Raw genomic sequence first — 18,197 nt, 5'->3', positions numbered from 1 at the left:
ACCTCCCACATAAAATGAATCATTATGGTATTAATTTCCTTTTGGCTTTGCTGTCAAGCTCTCAGTAGCAAAAATCTACCAAGGTGGCTTAYACTGGCTCCTGTCACCTTGTGCCTGACCACCTCAGAAACACATGCAGCTGCCTTCAGCCATCTTTTCATCCATAATTTCATCCTAAACAACCCCAAGTCCATAAGAGTCACAGAAGAAAAATTCCCACTTTATTATCATATCGAACATGTCATGTTCTTGAAATAAACCAGCATCATGAGGCTTTAATCCTCTTTCAACTTTCTCTAAATGCCATCAATCAGGAAACTGTCAGCTCAAGTGTGACAAGAAACTTGCCTCCATTCCCCCGAGACCCTGGTGAAATGAGTATTATTAGCCCATTTTTCCCTCCGAGGGTTCATTACAAAAGAGTGAAGCATCAAGAAGTGCAGGCTCCAGCACAAGATCAGTATTGATACAACCCCTGTTGGAAGGTTTTAAAATGCTACCCAACATATTGCAAAACCTTTGCTGTTTTCCAGGTCATGGGGTTAAGAGATGCACTAGAGAACTAGCTGTGCCACTCAGGTACATTACAGAGCCTCCCTGCAGCAAAGCAAAATCACATAGACAATAACTTGCAAGCAAAGATTCCTCTTTTCCCTCCATTGTGAAAGCCAGACTCTATTAACAGAGGTGGAGACATTGCTTGCACAAAATTTTGCCARTCCATAACCAAAAGATCCTCCTTCTCCTGTTTGCCTAAACATAATCAAACCTTCAAGCAATCTGAGATACTGAAGAACATCCCTGTGTCAAGTTGCTCAGAAAAATAACAAATTCATACCAAGACGTGCCAGAGACAGAGCTTTCTCCTATTCGGTGTTTCTGACCTGAAAGGGTTGTGAAATCATTTTCTCCAAATTTTTACAGAAATGAATTTGATCCTGTCTATGTAGCTATGAACTAAGCAAATTTAAAAAATATTCCTCCTCCTGCCCCTGAATATTTTGCYGGGAAGCTGTTGTTTTATTTTAAGAAAAGAAAAAATCCCAAGAGAGTATATTTTAATAGGTATATACTGTAAAACTGCTTCATGGCCCCATGGCCATYGTCTCAAAAAGAATATTGATAGATTACTCTTATGAACAAATGCCTTGTTTACATRTTTTTTTAATCTGTATCTTGCATTTTGTCTATCAGTTTATGTTTATTTACAAGGATTTCAACCTCCTCAGTGAATACAGGCAAAATTCCTGTAGGGTGAATTTAGTGGATGCAGAGGCTTAGTTGAGGGTTTGAAGTCTTCTATTTTGTGTTTATCATTTGGTAAAAACGATTCATAATTCAGTTAGCAGTAATAGTGTGTTGCTATCATGTACGGATCTTCTTTAAGCTTGCGTGAACAAGCTTGCAGACTCAGTTCTGTCTCTGCTTCTCAACAAAAATAACCAGACAAACCCACCCCTGTTGCAAGTGGCAAAAGACAGGCCCAATATTCACGAGCCCTGAGATGGAAATCTCTGCCTGCAGCCCTCATCCACGCCGTAACAAGATCTGGGGACCTGAGAGACACCAGCCAGGCTTGCGCTGCCACCACATCTCCAGGCCCTTTTCTCTGGAGCATCAGGCAAGATTGGGCTAAGCATCATGGAGGAACTAAAGGACGTCAGTGAGAGTACAAGTTTTTTCAGGTGTGCTTTTGGCTTCCTTTATGAATTATTTCCTGCTGCAAAAATGCAGGATGGGGAGATGTAAGATTACTGTAGCAACCCAAAGAATGACTTCATAGATGGTGAAAGGAATGTACCCCAACCCATTTCTTTTATCGGTCATTTCAAATCATGCCTTGACCRTTCAAATACAAACCAATAATATTCATCTAGGAGCTAATGTGAAAGAAATAAAGAATATCGACGATCTACCAACTGCTATAGCCTCAAACATTTCTGTCACTAAGTAGTATCTGTAACTGATATTTTAGCTTCTTTGAACTGTTTCTTCTTCTTCTGGACATCAGCTTTCCTACCCTCCTCCAAGCAAACAAGTTGAGACCATCTGACAGTAATTGCCATGACAACTGATGCTGGTCCCAAGAGTACAAAAGAAAACACCAGCAGCAAAATTCAGTAAGTGTAATGAAGTACAGCTGATCGYGGGAAGTCGGTTGTGGGCTCATGGTGTGGACAGAGCGTGGCCAGGAGGATTCCCAAGTGTTCTGGGGCTATCCCGGGTCCAGGCTACAGTGTTCACTGCTTGAATAGGGGAGGGAGAGAGGCACCAAAGGAGCCAAGTGTAAGTCTGCATGAGCAGTTCAAAAAACTTTAGAAAGAGCAAGTTGAAAATGAATTGCATAGATTTGTGGCCAGTAATGCCAGAAAGGCCAGTGCAGCACCTAGTTCAGTATCCCAGGCCACCAAGGATAGAGAATTCGAGTTAGGCACCCAATTCTCATTAATTCCAGGCTTTCTAAGCTTTAAACTTACTGGCTTTCTCATCCCTGCCACAAAGTAATCATCTGAAAACAAAAGTCTAACATATTCTTACAATTTTTTTAAAAAAAGAAATAAGAACACATGCTTTCATCTACTCAGGTTCTAAAGGCTAAGGACATGCCTTAATCATAAGCACAGATTAACTGTGTGGCATCATTATAAGGCTGATTTAGGGTTGACTGACTTTATTAATTGCATTCCTTACTTTCACGTTTCTTTGAAGCAGAACCTTAATTCRGACTTTTCCTCCTTTTTTGATGACTGATTCTGCAACTACTATAAACGTCCCTTTTTATTTCTTCCTATCAAATAACGGGCTTCTGCTCTCAACTTTAACATAGATTCAGTTCAAGAATTCCTAATGACGTTTAAGCATCTAGCTAATACAACTTAATTCAGTTAACCACAGCATTATTGTGGAACAGCCAGGGTAACACAGGAGAACGGAGGTGCTAAGAGCTTCAGTTCTGATTGAYGAGGCTTTAGGCAATCATCTCATAACTTCAGGTTGTTCCCAATTTAGAGTTCAAAAATAATCCCTGAATATCATACTATTTCCTCCTTCAACCATAAATTACTCATTTTCATTGAAAACAAACCCAAAATCTTAGCTGAAATTTCTTTGAAAGAAAACCTCAAGTTCAGAGTGGGTAATAAACCTGAAACCAGGAAACAATTTGGTAAATGTTCCCGAGAAAGCTCCTTGCAACCCTGCTGTCAGTCAGAGCGCTATGACTCAAGGCAAGCACCACTAGCACTCCAGATGAAAGCAACACAGATGGCTGAAAAGACTATCAGACAGAAATAAGGACATTTCCTGCTCAGATACGTTTACATTATTATTGGCAGTATAAGAAGAAGCTCATGAAGTCCAGGGTCCAGCAAAAGGAGAAAACGAGTTTTGTTCGCAGGCAGCGTACCAGGTATATTGCCATATCAAGCACCAATAAATCATCAACTTTACCTGCAAGCATCACAAGCTGAACTTTAAGAATGCATTGCCAGGTAGGAATAAACTATACTGTTTACCCATGTCAATACATCAATCCAGACCCGCAGCATTTCTCCTGCTGAATAAAGATACTGYGCTATTTACCGAGAGATAACCCACACCCTCACTATTAAGATGCAGCACTGCAATAATTCCAGCAGTAAAGGATCTGCTAGGTCTATATTAGCAATCTAAGGGCTGCAACATTTAAGCATTTTAGCAAAGAGCTTATCTTTAGCGAGCCAGAATGAACGGCTAGCATTCTACTTATTTCAATTTTCAAAAAGATAAGAGTACATATGGAAGTCTTGGTCTCACCTGGCAGGGCCAGTTGCTGTGCCTCGAGGGCCCCTAACCCCATCGCACATGGTTGCAACTTGTTGGCGGTGCACGGCATAGCAGGTTTCTGCAAYGAAGCATTAATATCTACCAAAATAGCAGCAGCAGTAATGCATTTGGGGGGCTGGGGAAGGATGTAACTAGTGACACCAAGGCAGCAGGTAATTTGAAATAAAGCTGGAAGGAGGAAGGGGAAGGATGCGGAAACTCCCGGTGATGCTGCGCCGCACGTGTCGGCGCGGTGCCCGCAGCCTTTTTGCAGCCTGGGCCTGCAGATGGCTCCCTTYGTCGCAGCTACGGCCGCACTCGCAGCGGAAGCGGAAAGGCTGCTTCTGCCTTCAGCCCTTGGAAAAAAAAGAAGCCACTGGATTTCTTCTAGGAGAAAGGGCTTCAGAGCAAGCAAACAGTTAAGCCATGCGGCCTGCACGAGGAATAAGAACAGGAAAATCTGTGAAAACGGGCAGAGAAGGGGGYTTTGCTGGTAGGAGAACCGACTTCTTTGCTAGCCGGGCCAGGGACGTGCTGGCTTACCTTGGGCGTCTCATTCGTCTCCCTTGAGCTGTTTCCCGCTGCTAAGGGGAACGACAGCCCCAGCATTTGTAAAGCGTGTRGCGAGGGGATTGCTGAGTATTATTCCTGTTCACTCTGCTGCTGCCCTAAGTATACATACAAACATTTCATTTTGCGGGTGAGAATGAAATATATGCACTGCTCACAGCACAGCAATGTATTTATGTAAGAGCCAGAGATACGTTTGTACTTGGACTAAACACCTGYCAGCGCTTCTTTCTAAAACCCCTTATTTTCAAGAGGCATTGTATATTTGACGGGGATCAAGACTATTACTTAAAAAAAAAAAGTTTTTTTAAGTATTTCTAATTTAGGAGGGACATAGGGAACACCAACAACCCCTACCTCTTCTGACTTTTAACCATGCTGCATTATTAACACCTTTTCTTCTGTGGATTCTACAATTTTATCCAGATCCTTGGTCTCCTCCCAAGCCGCACCACCGTACGAGCACTTGCAAGGCTACGGCAGCCCCAAAACACCAGCTCAGCCTGAGCAGTGCAAGTGGTCGGCCTTTGCCAGCCTGGTTCGTTCTCACTGCCAAAGATGGACGTTTGCAAATTGTAYAGGGGGTCTGGTCAACACCGATCTCATATTGGCTGCCCCCGGGCACAAGAGTCTGTTCTATGCTACAGACATGCACTTATACCTGCTTATACTGGTGCAGATACATCCGTATCTATATCTAGATCAAGATCTACAGAATTTGAGCCTACTTCAGTGGATTTTTGAAAGCACGAGGAYGTGACTGTCAGAGCTGACACATTTCAGTAGATTTGCAAAGCACTTCACAGATGGAAAGAAAAAAAGAACATAAACTCCCTTAAATCTAAATTATGCCACAGACATATTTATAGGATTAAATTCTCCTGTCAGCTAAAGCTGTTTAAATCTGGAGTAATTCCATGATCTGAAGATCCGTTGCTAATTAACAGAAGTCCCCTAAAACCCAAGGAAATTAGCTCAGCCAAACAATATTAAAAATAGACTACACACTTGTCAACTCATTCAAGGCTCTGTTCTGCACGTCCACCAAAAATTCTCACATGCTTCACTAGGAATACCTCATGCAAAGCCAACAAAATTCAGTCCTGGGTTAGGAACTTCTAATACCTACTCCCAAGACTGAAAAAACATGCTCATTATTCTGCTACTTTTCTCTCAGATGATGAGACTTAAGGTGTGCAATTCCACAAATTCCTACTTTTTCTCCTGCTGCAGACCAAGTATTACCTTAATAGAGCTTTTCTTAAAACAGCTTGTCTATCTTACGAGTTTTCTGTAGGAGAAAGATATCTTTACAGATACTGATGCTCTCTTTTGTCACGTTTAGCAAACCCACCTATGAAACTGCAGCCAGTAAAGTTATTCTGCCAGTAGGACTTAAAGGTAATCAGGAGTGTAAGCACCCTCTCGGGCTCGGCCAAAATCCCTTGTTATATTGTTCCATGACTATAATGGACTGACTATTAAAAATCCTTCTATTGAGAGTGATCATTAGAGGAACATGATAAAGTGTCTGATTAAGAGAAAGTCGAAGTAAGACATACTTTACTGACTCGCTACCAGGCAGCAGAAAAGAGCAATTTGCTATACCTTGAAGATCAACTTAAAAATTAATTGGATTTTTTTGATTAATTTTGTTGTGTGAGATTTATAATTCTGCCCYCCCCCCCCCCCCTTTTTGCCCGGTCATTTAAAACTTTTATTTCTACTCATTTACTGTAATATTATTCCATTTTATCTATTGTTTTATTGAGCAGTTTCAATATTCTGGTTCTATATAAGACTTTTCCCTTACTCAGGAACTGCAGTCTGTAATAACAGCAATCAAGGCAGTTCATTCTGACAAATGTATGTCAGAAAAAGACTGCTGTGACTTTGAAATATTGAAAGTGACTGATAACATAATGTGTGAAGCAGAATAAATGCATACAAATGGAAGTTTTAGCTGAGCAGTCAAAGTATGAACTAAATACAGTGTCAGAGCTCTGCACTGAAAGCTCTACGTGCAAGTGGTTACAATGGCAAATTACTAAATGCACTTTGCAAAGTGTTTTATGAATAAAGTGGCAAGCACAGTTTTTCCTTGACCATATCATCCTTTTTTTGTGCTTGCACTCAGTCATAAAGCAGAATGAAGTCATGTTTAAGTACAAAACGTGGGTCCAGAAAGGCACTTGGTTTCTATAAAAGTCATCAATGCTATGACAGCTGAGATGAAGGCCCTGCTTTATTTTGGGCTAACCTAGCCTGACTGGCACTAAGCAGCATTTAAAACATATTGTGCCAACAAGAGTCCCAAACATTTCCAGCTGATTCACATCAGCAGATGCTTCTATCTTCGCTGAGCCCTCCAGAAACTGCAGAGCCAAGGTCTGCTTGTGTGGGATTTGGGGCTGAACCAGGCCGAATGGTGGGGACTAAGATGCTGTGAAATATTTCAAGTGAAATTTGGAGCCAATTMGCACCGCCCTAGTTAAGTGCACCAGGTGCCAGTACCTGGGTTTCAACACCTTGTGCTCGTTACCATCCCCATGCCTGGACAAGCAGGAGCACTATATCTTGCCTTGGCTTGGCCCACAGGCCCTGTAAACCCTCCAGAAGTTGGGCAGCTGGATGCCAGCTCCGGCTGCTTACATGTCCGCTCTCCATGACTCAGACATTGCGGGGCTCTGGTATGCAGTGCATCCCAGCTAGGATATGTGATAGCTGAAGCATGCCGTTTTCCACAAAGCCACCTACTGTTTACACCACGCAAGGAATAAATCCTGAAAAAAATAATAATCATTTCTCAAAATTTCTTGGTTTCCTCACCACTGTTAAGTCTTCTTGGGGATTTGGACAGATGTCCTCAAAAACCTTGTGACACCTCATCCCCAGCACCTTTTTTCTCAGGGCTAATGATGTCCCACGCATTCAGGGAGTAAAGGTTTCCCCATGCCACATCCACCTTTTGACTAACCAAACCCTCTTTAACCACCGCTCCCAGACATTCTGGTGACCTTCTTGGGGCACCTTCAGATTCCTCCTCCCAGTTTCTGACCCATGGCTCCAGGGAGCAGTCSACCCCACAGACCCACCCTGACCCACACCACAAACCTTCTCTGGCTAGTTCTTCTTCAGAGCTTCTCTGGCTAGTTTTCTCTGATTTCTTGTGCCGATAACCTCCTCCTCATGTGGAGCAGAGCAAGCAGGAAGGCWCCCTTCAAGCTCTATTACCCCACAACCATTCCTGAGCGTCCAGCTCCTCCCTGCCTGTAGCGCCTGTCCTCCCTCTGACCCAATAACTGGCTCTCTCCTTCCTCCCTGCATCTTTCAGCAAAGGAAAACACCTCTGCTGCAAAAGCCTGCTACTGCTGCTCCTTGGCTCTACGCTCTAGAGATTTTCCYTGCTCTCTTTCCCTTTCCCTACCTTCGAACTTGACCAAACTCATCAAGCGAGGCTAGCGCCTTCCTTAGTGCACCAGTAATTCAAGGATGGGTGACAAAKAGCAGACAGATGTGTCACGACAGGGAAATCACAGCATGCTGAGGCATTGCATGTTGCACCTGTGCCATGCAAGTATGCAAAATTCTTACACTGTGTRTGGGTAAATCCCCCAAATTGTTATACTGTCAAATCCAGTGTTCACCAGAGCACATTTCAGCTTTGAAAACTTGCTTTGTTTTCATGCAAAAGCCTTTCATTTTTACCTGGAAAACAGGAGCATTTTTGGAATAAAAATGTCTCTGAGGACTAGCTGTATTGTCCAGCTACAGGTTAATTACGTACTTTTTAAACCAACAAAACAGGTTAGGAAAGATGTTATTCTGTACCGGTTCGCTACCTTTGCTCACTTTAATTGAAATAGGTTGACTGGTGTTTTGTGCAAGTTAGGTTAAGAGGCAGTAAGATAGTGCTGGCATGGGGTAAGGCAAGCAAGAGACAGAAGGGGGCACATATTATGGTTTTGTCTTCAAGAMTGCTACATGATTGGATCCTTATTTGCAGGAAAAGCTTCGCACTGATTTTCCACCCAGGTTTGAAAGCAAGCCTGCCATCCAACCAAGGCAGAGAAAGTAATTTAATCTGCTCCCCTTGAGAACGACATACACAAAAGACACTGTAGCCACAAAAACTAAAAAGTACTACAGAAAAGCGTKTCTTAACCGTAAACCTAACCTCTCCATTAGAATTTCAAAATGAGGAAAGATCTTTGAGGGAAGCTGCTTGCTGAGACTTCTCTTAGCTTTACTGTCATCAGATTTATTACTAAGCAGTTTTAAATTCTGCAGCCACACACTCGCTGACTCTATAAAACTTTAAAACACATGAACTATTCAGCTCACAGTAAACATTTTTTTCATATAGTTGGATGAGCACACTACTCGCATCGACTATACTGCACATATGTCTCTAGGCAATATTTGGTCATTTTGCGTGCCAAGACTGAGGTGCCTAAGGTGAAAGTGGATAACTGAGCTAGTCAGAAATAGCTTGGGAGGTGGTATCTACTGGCAATTTTAGCACGTTACAATTASACCGTTTTCTTTGGGGTGGTTCACATGTGATGGTGGGGAATTAATATGCATAAACAATTTTTCTTGCTTGCTTTTCTGAAACTGTGAACAAAGTGCCCTTCTTGAAAGTGAGTGCTAGTTRGGACAAAGAGCACACGGGGAGGCGAGGAGTCTTTCTTGCGGCACCTTTTTCCAGTGTCCAGCAATTCTGTCAGCAAAGCATAGCTTGGATGTAGAGGTGCCTTCCCATGACAAAACAGGCCAGCAGTTCTGTGATTTGCATAGCTGTATTCTGTATGTATAGAGCTATATACTGAATATATAGCTGTATTTTGTTCTTTATGAATATAAAAAGATCTAATGCCTTCTCCTTGTGATTTTCTTCCTCATGCTTCATTTGAGTGCTGCTACTTCAGGATACTTTAATTTATCCCATCAATTAATATTATATTTTTAAAAAGCCTGGTAATCTGCTAGCTGCATTTATACACATTTTCATTAATTCATTTTTCATTATGGGTATGTTAAAAACCTCAGACCTGCTGCAGAATCTTTGAACCCACCCCATCGATTATATTAAAAAGTTGCTACAGTCTGTGCTTCTGTAGGGCATCTCAGTTTCTTTCAACCCCTAACTGTGACTCTGCCACAGACACGAGACCTGCAAGCACCAGGCACACAGCAGGAGGAATCAATAAAACCATTTTTTCTGCTCTTGCAGTGCAATGGGTGGGAACCACTGCTCTTCTGCTGTCCTACAGCTGACAACTCGTGCTAACAAGCGAGATGCAAATGGATAATAAAAATGGGAAACACTGCTGATGACAGTGCAGAAATCTTCAAAAACTGCAGCTCTGCATTAGGCAGCTAGTGCAGTAGGATGCCACGAGCCAACGCCAGATGATCTGGTCCTTGGGGAAAGCTATTAGCAATATGTTTATAGAGGATTACAGAAAACAGTGCAAGCTTGACCAGAGGGTGGTGGGAAGACAGCGTGTAGTGGTGCAGCAGGTCCTTTCTGCTAGGGCTTTATTTGGAGTAATGTCATTCTTTTTATCAGAATGAGGCTATATGTTTTCTGATAATGGACTTGCGGTTACAGGTCTCCAGCCTAGACTCGGTGGTTCGGGAACAGAGATGTGCAAGATACAGCCAGCCTCGGGCACCATCAGGGTCGGGCGGCTATCTGAGCAGGGCGCGTTTGCAGCCGTGAACACCAATTACTGTTTAKCTTGAGGGCATGGGTGCATAAAAGGAAGGAAGACATGTTTCATGAATTAGGRCCTAATGCTGTTTCCAGTTTCACTCCTACAAATCTAACCTARTTAGTAAAAACATAAGGACATAATGTGTTATTTTTGACGACCAAGAAATATTACATAGGTATGTTACTGAAAAGGTTTCTATTCAGTATCCTGGTTATTTGAGAAACAACCTTGTTAYTATTTGCTAGATCTGAATTGATTGGGACTGGATTTTCATGTCAGATGCTCAGAAATCTGGAATTAATCCCTCCCTCCCCCATGTAATTTTAGTTACATGAACTTGTGATCTAAGGTTCTAAAAATCAAAGAATTCCACTTAAATTCAGGAGTTTGCTTCAAGTCCAGTAATTCTTCCAATCTGAGAAATTTCCTAATTCTCTAGAATAATATGAAAAAAGTTTTTTGGGGGGGAATTTTACCACCTTCTCTGCTGTAATTTTCAAAATGTTACATATACAGCCCAGAACAGTATTACAAGTCTAAGTAAATAACAAAGACAAAGCCAATCTGAGCTCTTACAAGGCATCTACCATTCTTCAGATGATCACTGTATTTAATCACAGAAAAATCCAACACTAGATCCTTACGGCTAGTCTTCTTCAGGGTTAGGATGCCAATCTAAAACTCTCTTTTTCCCATGTCTGGYAAAAGATAAATCAGAGAATAAGAGACATGCTTTTGGGTCTCTATCAAAAAAAAAAGAAGGGGATCTCCTCAAAGAAAGGGGTACATATTCCCAAGGACTCAGATAAAGTAATCAAGGTAGTTGGGAAGGAAATAATTTTCCTTTCACTATAGTCTTTGGATATCAGTGACCTCCAAGACATGGAATGAAAAGCTAAAAAGAGAATTATTACTGAGAAGGCAGGAAGAACACATCATATTTATGACTCTGTTTAGGGCAGGAGCTTTCTAAAACCCAAGGTTTCACTGATGAGACAAAACAGCACAGGAAAAAATATTTAAAGCGTATCCCTAAAGATTTGCTAAGGGGAAGTCTCAGACACTACAGGATGGTTCTCCTCTTTGCCTCCAAAGTTTGGGATATCTGAAAGCGCAATGCTTGCAGCTAGTGACAGGTCTTTAAGCTTGCACAAGAAAATCATTATATATCTGCATTTCTTTTCCTCCCAGGACAGAAAGAAGTGACTGGCATCTCTAGTTGAAAAACAATTTCTCTGCGACTTTTTGTGGTTTATGCCAAATTCCAAATGAGGCTTCGGCAGCAGGTACGGTGTAGCTGTACCTTTCATACCACACGCCGTTGCACACCATGCTCCTCACAAAGCAATAGCAGGAGGTACGCAACTTCACTTCTTCTTCTGGCACACAGACAGCCTTGAGTGTCTGGAAGTTCRTTGCCTGCTGGGGTGAGTGCTGTGAAACGCTATCATGAGCAAGAGACGCATGCTACAGTTACTGAGGGCAACTCTGTCTTTGCTTTTTTTTATTATTATTATTACTGTCACTGTTTCCTTTTATTTGAAAGCAAAGTCATTTGAGCAGAATGCACATGGATGCTCTTGGACTGTGAGAAGTGCAAAGCAACTGTGGCTTGATTTTTCAGCAGGATTGAGGCTGACAGCTCCCAATTACTTTGGTGAAAATCAGGGCCACTAGCCTCTGAAGATTGTGAAATTAGTATTTTCTCCCCTCTTGCCTTTAACAGCACCTGTGGTTGGGACTGTCACGCAGAGCTGAAGAGCCTCTATCAGCCAAGGAAGCGGGACGTGAACGGGATCAGAGCRCTCTGCTGCCACCTCATCCTGACCCCCGACAGAAGCCAGCCACGAGCGCAGAGCCTGAGCAATTGCTGCCGCACCGTAGGAAATACAGACATCCAACAAAATCCTCTGAAAGAATCTGCAATTATATTTATACCTCCCAGGAGTGCAATTGAAGTTTTAAAGTTTAGGATTAAAAGCCTTCCTAACAGGTGTCAAATTTTGTGTCAGCACACAGTTCCGTGTGAACCAAATGACACCTCCTCTTCAAACTCTCCTATGAAATTTGGCAGTTCCTATTATTAAAGCCCCTGTCATTACCTTAACAAAAAAAACAGAGAGAGAGAGAGAGAGAGAGAGAGAGAGAGAGAGAGAGAGAGAGAGAAAATTCCAATATGCTGCCTGGAGGCTGCTGGGGCTCAGAAGGTTAAGTACCAGTGACAAAGAAAAGTGGACAATAATCTACCTGAGCACATTGACTGACTATCTAAGGGCATGGCCAGGCGTATTTATTAAGATCTGCAACATGTGAATGGAGTCATCAGGACGCTATGAAAGGTCCACCATTCAAGCATTACCCCGAGTATTTTCTGTATTATTTGTGCTGCAAGCACACAGTATCTGTTTTCTGGCTGGACTGGAAGCACCTGTTTTCAGAGACAGAAATACATAGACAATGGTCACAGCAGCTGTTTAAGACCCCAGCTGGCCATTTTCACATCTGAATATAGGAAAACGGCAATCTTGTTCTGCATTCACAACGCTCACTGCTCGTGTCTTTGTTTCAGTCCCAAACAGATTTTCTCCATGTAAAAAAGAAATGTCTCAAAGACCAGTTTCTTTATAATGCTTTCAGTTGGCTACCCCTCTCTTTCAATAAACCATACCCACAGAAAAGCTATTTTTTGATTTCGCACTTTGAACATTACAACTTTTCTCATGTACCGTTTGCCATTTTCATAGTGCACTGAAGGCCTAAAGCTTTTTTTTCATCCCCAAAACCTCATATTTCCCAGAGTCTTGAGAGATTGATCCTGAATATGGTTTCATTTTCTGTGCTGGGTCTGGAATGGATTTAAAAAAAAAAAAAAAAAAAGCAAATGCATGAAGTTTTTACGTTATGTGTATGTTTACCACGTCCTCCACTAGTATTTCACTACATCCAAACTTGTGTTGCATAATTAGAGCTCTGACTTTAAATTGCATCAGTTCAAATAGGTGGGAGCAGCCATTCTGCTCTCTAAAAGGTACGTGCATCACCTTGCCTCTGTAAAACGATGAACACAATATAAGCCAACGCAAGCAACAGTGCCTTAATGTCGGCGCATCAACTACACATTCAACTTTTTGCGTTGAGCCATAGCATAGACAACCTCTCTCTGCGGTTCCTGTGTACCCGGAGGCTCCTTCGATGCCGGCCCCGGCGGGCAGGACGGCAGCCCGCGCTAACGCAGCTGCCCCCGGCTGCCGTCAGCAGCTTGCACGTGCCTCGTCGGCCGGTCGCGGTGCCTTTGGCCGTCACCATATTCTCAGCTCTTTCAAACTTCCTTTTAGCACCTTTCAGACTGCTAGTGGTATAAAGGGACAGGCTATCACGATCGATACAGAAGGAAACGACRGTGGGGAATTTTGCTTTTGCAAGGCSCTGGATGTGTTTTGATGGAGCCTCAGCGGTACTAACCGACAGCAGGTTTAACGCCTTTCTTAATTAGCCCAACTGATGTGTCAGCTTGGCACGATACTAGAGAGGGGGAAAGGGAATTGGCTCTACGAGTGATTATACTCCAGGCTACCGCAGAGACAGGAACACCTCACAACATGTGATATTGCCACGGGTGGATATTGTCACCGTCCCCGAAGGCCCCACAGTATTTTGCATGTGTTAATCCCCTGGAGAACAGCACAGCAGATGCCCCAAACATACAATATGTCTGGAAATCCCCGAAGTCTAAACTTTACCACAGTATTACCGTGACTCTAATTCATGCCCTGCAGCCTTGGAGAGAAGGGGTGAGCGTTTACACCTCTCTATTTCTTTTTTTCCGTTTCTCTGGGAATCCCCTGACTGCCCAGAAGAGGTAATGAAAAGTCTTAACCTCATGCCCATGCTTCCTGCACTGAGACCAAAATCTCCTGTAATCTTGCCAGACCTTTCACGGCTGCACCCGAAGGATTTAACACTCTGCAGCTTATGGGTTTATATGAAATTTCATAAAAGAGAAGCCCTGTATTTTCACGTAGATATATTTATTTTCGGAAAGATCAAGAAATGCCAATATATTTCAAAGCGATTCCCTGCTGCACTAAAGAACGTGAAATATTCATGTGAACATTTGCTAATCCCACCCAGCAAAGTCTATTTCCCTCTCTATTTAGCATGCAGCCTGCAGCAGCTGAGGGTTGTTCAGCCTTTTCATTAGGGAGAAAAGTAAGGATGATTTGTAAAAACCATATGGAAGTAATCATAAGAAACAGTACTGAAGGGTTTTTAGAAAATCTACCTTACAAGCACACTTCCTCTTTCATGTGTTTGTTTCTAATATGGTGTTTCACAGATTCAAAATGCAAATTTATATTTATGGGTGTAATTAAAAGTGCAATAAAATAAGCTGTCAGAGCATAGAAATAAAAATTAATTTAAAGGCAGCACACACACTTTCTGAATATACATCTCAGCCCCTCTAAATTCTCCAGCAGCTAGCATCACCCTAAGCACATTCTGATTTCTCTTTTCAGCCCCTAGCCCTGATAATGTAATGAGTTATTTTCTCATCAGTACCAAGTCTCGCATCACCATCCAGACTCTCCTGTGGCTAACGGACTCATGAATGATCCCTTTCTTCATCCACCTGAGCTCTGATAATTACAGCAGGAAACAAAATGAAGTCCGAGTGCCTATGATCCCTGATTCCACCACTGGAAAACGTCTGACCTTGGAAATTCATTTAAGTTGCCTTATGCCATAAGTTTCCCTATGTATTAAATAGAAATGCTAATATTTAAACAGTGCTTCGAAGATCCTCAGATAAAAAGAGCTACATATGTGCAAGTTTTTATGCTTCTTCCTGCTTCCGCATACCTCCAAAATATAATACTCCAAAACGCTGCAATTTTGTGACAAAATAAAATTGTACTTGGAAATGTCAGAGCTGCACAGACCAATGGTGCAGAAGCCACTAAAGGCAGCTCATCAGAAGAAGTCATAACGTAGCCTTTCTAGGTGCTGAATACCGCCATGCTCTTACCAGCCTCAGCACCGACCATTTCCCCAATATACTGCAAACTGTACCAACTACATAAATGATGTCAGCAACAGCTCCTAAGGGGTGGTTTTGATACATCCACCTTGACTTGGAAAGCAGGGAGGGAGGAGGACGAAGAAAGCTTAGCTGTGTAGGCACACGCCCTGCCATGTCACTTGGTGGGCTCGTTATATTTAGTAATGAGGACACAGCCTATGAAACTCCTCCTTGTCTTCAAATTTTAGAACTCAAACTTACTTAAACTTACAAACTCACTTATGCTCTGAAGACACTGACTTAACACCTTGAATAGCACCTGAGATTTCTAATAGTTGGGCGCGTTTCTTACGAAGACTACAGGAAGCAACTTTGCTCCTTGGTTTTGCATGTCAAACACGAACATTACAGAGTCAGAGATATTTAGCAGAGCCTGCCTGGTCACGGTCAGGATATTAAAATATTCAGTGAGTAATGCCCTATAATGCTAATCTTTATATTTTATATAAATCAGATATATGGTTCATTGAAATTAAACTCATTGATTCTGTGAACTTCTGAATTTTGTTACTGCTATCTCAGCACAAAATTCAGCCAAATCATCCCCCCAAAATAACCAGTTTGAACAATTTGGCCTTCTCTGTGCATGCAGTATGGGTGAGCAGAAAACAATTTCTCTGAATTTGCATATTGTTTTGTTAGTCATTGGCTACCTTTTCCCCTATCTTACTCCATGGTTTGAAGGCAAAGGCACTAGCCTGAATGAAGCATATTCGTATGACAATGATTCACATTCACTGTATCAACCATACAAAAGCAATTTCAGCACAACAATTGTGAAATTTTGTTTTTACAAAAATCAAACATCAAACACAAATCATTAGAAAATGGATTGAGAGAATAAAAAAGAATCAGAATAAAAAAGGATCATGAGATTAGCCCAAATCTTTTCCTAAAAAAGTCAGACCACAGAAATAACACTTTAAAAATGTCTGGTGGTTTTTTTACATTTCACATGTGTCTTGAATTAGAAATCAATACTGGAGTGAAGCATCCAGTGCCGAGATGGTACAATAGATACCATTTATTTAGAATTTCTGATCCTAGCAGAAACACAGTACCAGAAATACCTCTAAAGATCTCCCTTTTTTAGCTCAAGCCATTGATTAGTATTGGGATAAGCATCTAAACTTTAGGGTACTAATAAAGGTCTATATGATGTCCAAGTCTACTTTTTTTTTAAGAAAAGGCTTCTGTAAAAGGAAGGGTTGAGTCATGCCATCCCTTTAAAACAAATGCCTCAGCTCTTTCCTTATTTTCCTGCTAATGAAGTTCAGTATATCTTATTCACGTTTTCCAAGAGAAACAAGAACAATTCATACAAAAGCAACACAAAGTATTTCTAACGCAGTTTCTAGAGAAGTGAATAATCCCATATCTATGAGGAAATGAATGCCTGTGTTAGAAATCATGAAGCTGATAATGAGCACAAGATGTTTTTCCTTTACAGAAAATTAAATAAAAAATGGTTCCAGAGCTGAGAGAGGTTCGCTCGCACGTGTTTCTCTTTCTCCGAGCTCTTACCTTTGGGAGAAGACGTCCCGGTAGGGGCTGCCGTGCTGCAGGGCAATTCCATATCCTCTGTCTGCAACCGTGTTCCCGACGGTATAAAAAGAGCAGTCTGCGTCATTGATGGCCACGTATTCCAGTACTGCTGCGTCCCACACAAAGGCGTAGTTCCCATGTTTCACCTGCAGTGAACAGAACAACAACTCAGGCTATCGGCGGTCATGTCCGAAAGGACGTCCATGCACCTAGATATGTGACAGTTCCTTTGCACTCTGTTTTTTTAAGGAAAGTAAAGTTCGAGTGCCCAAGAGTTTTCAACACAAAAAAACGCACCAGGAGTGGTACCACTTGATGCTTTCGCTTAGCACCTCAGCAGAAATGCAGGAAATTTAATGTGATTTGAGAATAACGTGCTGTCAGCGAAACAGCACTGTGCAGAAAACTTGTACTGGCCCTGCTCAGGGAACGAGGGGGCTCATCAGGCACCTGTCATTAATACTAAGTTCAAACAAACAAAAAAACCCCAGTAAGTTGTTTCTCTGAACCATTAAAACAAGCATTTAGAGGAAATATATGTATGCGTGTTGGGAGAAGTGCAGGAAGTGTGGATAYAAAGATGAAAGACCACAGTTCAATATGGTGCACGTTTCAGCCATGCTCTTCACTTTGGTCCAAAGATAATATAATGGCTCATGTAGACAAAGGAGACTTGTCATTAATATCCATTTCTGTCTTTTGGACTCTGTGCCTGCTTGAGGGCAAGATCATGTCAACTAGATTTGTCGAGAGTATTTCTCCAGCATGAAGAATTTTCATGTATCTTCAAAGACTTTTGTACAATACTGCATGTTAAGTCATTCTAACTGTTTAATTAAGATAAATTCAACTCACTATGTTTATGAGCTGTTAAAGTAATGTTTTACTATTCATTAACATTTGAAACAAATCCAAAAATTTTTCCTTTAAAAATATGGGATGTATATAAAATTTCAGAAGTTGTTCAGAAAMAAGCTTTTACAAACAGGAATTCAGTCTAAACAAACCCTTCCATATTTTAATGAATTTTCACTTTCAAACCAAAACATTTTTCTAGAAAATATTCTCTACCTGCTCTACTAGATCTTTTACCATTTTCCTGTTTTGCTGGTGTCTACGACGGGCCTGAAGAATCACACTGCTTTTCTCCTGACCCTCTGCTTGGCTTCACTCAGCGTTTTCTCTACGCCATATTAGCCAACTATGCTGTAAACTAGGCTGAACCCATTGACTTTGTACATCTAATGGGAATAAATATGTGACAGCTTAGTGAAAAGTAAACAAAACACAAAAAGGCCATCTGGGGCCAGGCAATCCAAAGAGAATTCAAAACCAAGTCAGCATATCAAAATAAGCAATGTCAGTACATCATTTAGATTAGGCTTTGACAACGTAGATTATGTTTTTAAAGACTGTTTACATATAAAAGTTACTGAAGCAAGCCACACCGGCTGCTTGCTCACAAGATGTAGTGC

General features: G+C 41.7%; 1 protein-coding gene across 1 annotated transcript in view; it reads right to left on the bottom strand.

The window, feature by feature from the left end:
- GRID2 (glutamate ionotropic receptor delta type subunit 2) overlaps positions 1 to 18,197 on the bottom strand; it is a 714,293-nt gene that overhangs the window by 53,659 nt on the left and 642,437 nt on the right. The window contains exon 14 of the mRNA XM_026084197.1: positions 16,702 to 16,868. Coding sequence (XP_025939982.1) covers positions 16,702 to 16,868 — 167 coding nt within the window. The remainder of the gene's footprint in view (positions 1 to 16,701; positions 16,869 to 18,197) is intronic.

Source organism: Apteryx rowi, unplaced genomic scaffold (genome assembly GCF_003343035.1).
Source record: "Apteryx rowi isolate R43461 unplaced genomic scaffold, aptRow1 scaffold_63, whole genome shotgun sequence".
NCBI classification, from domain to species: Eukaryota; Metazoa; Chordata; class Aves; order Apterygiformes; family Apterygidae; genus Apteryx; species Apteryx rowi.
The sequence above is the reverse complement of the archived record's forward strand: the minus strand, read 5'-3'. Positions and strand labels throughout refer to the sequence as shown.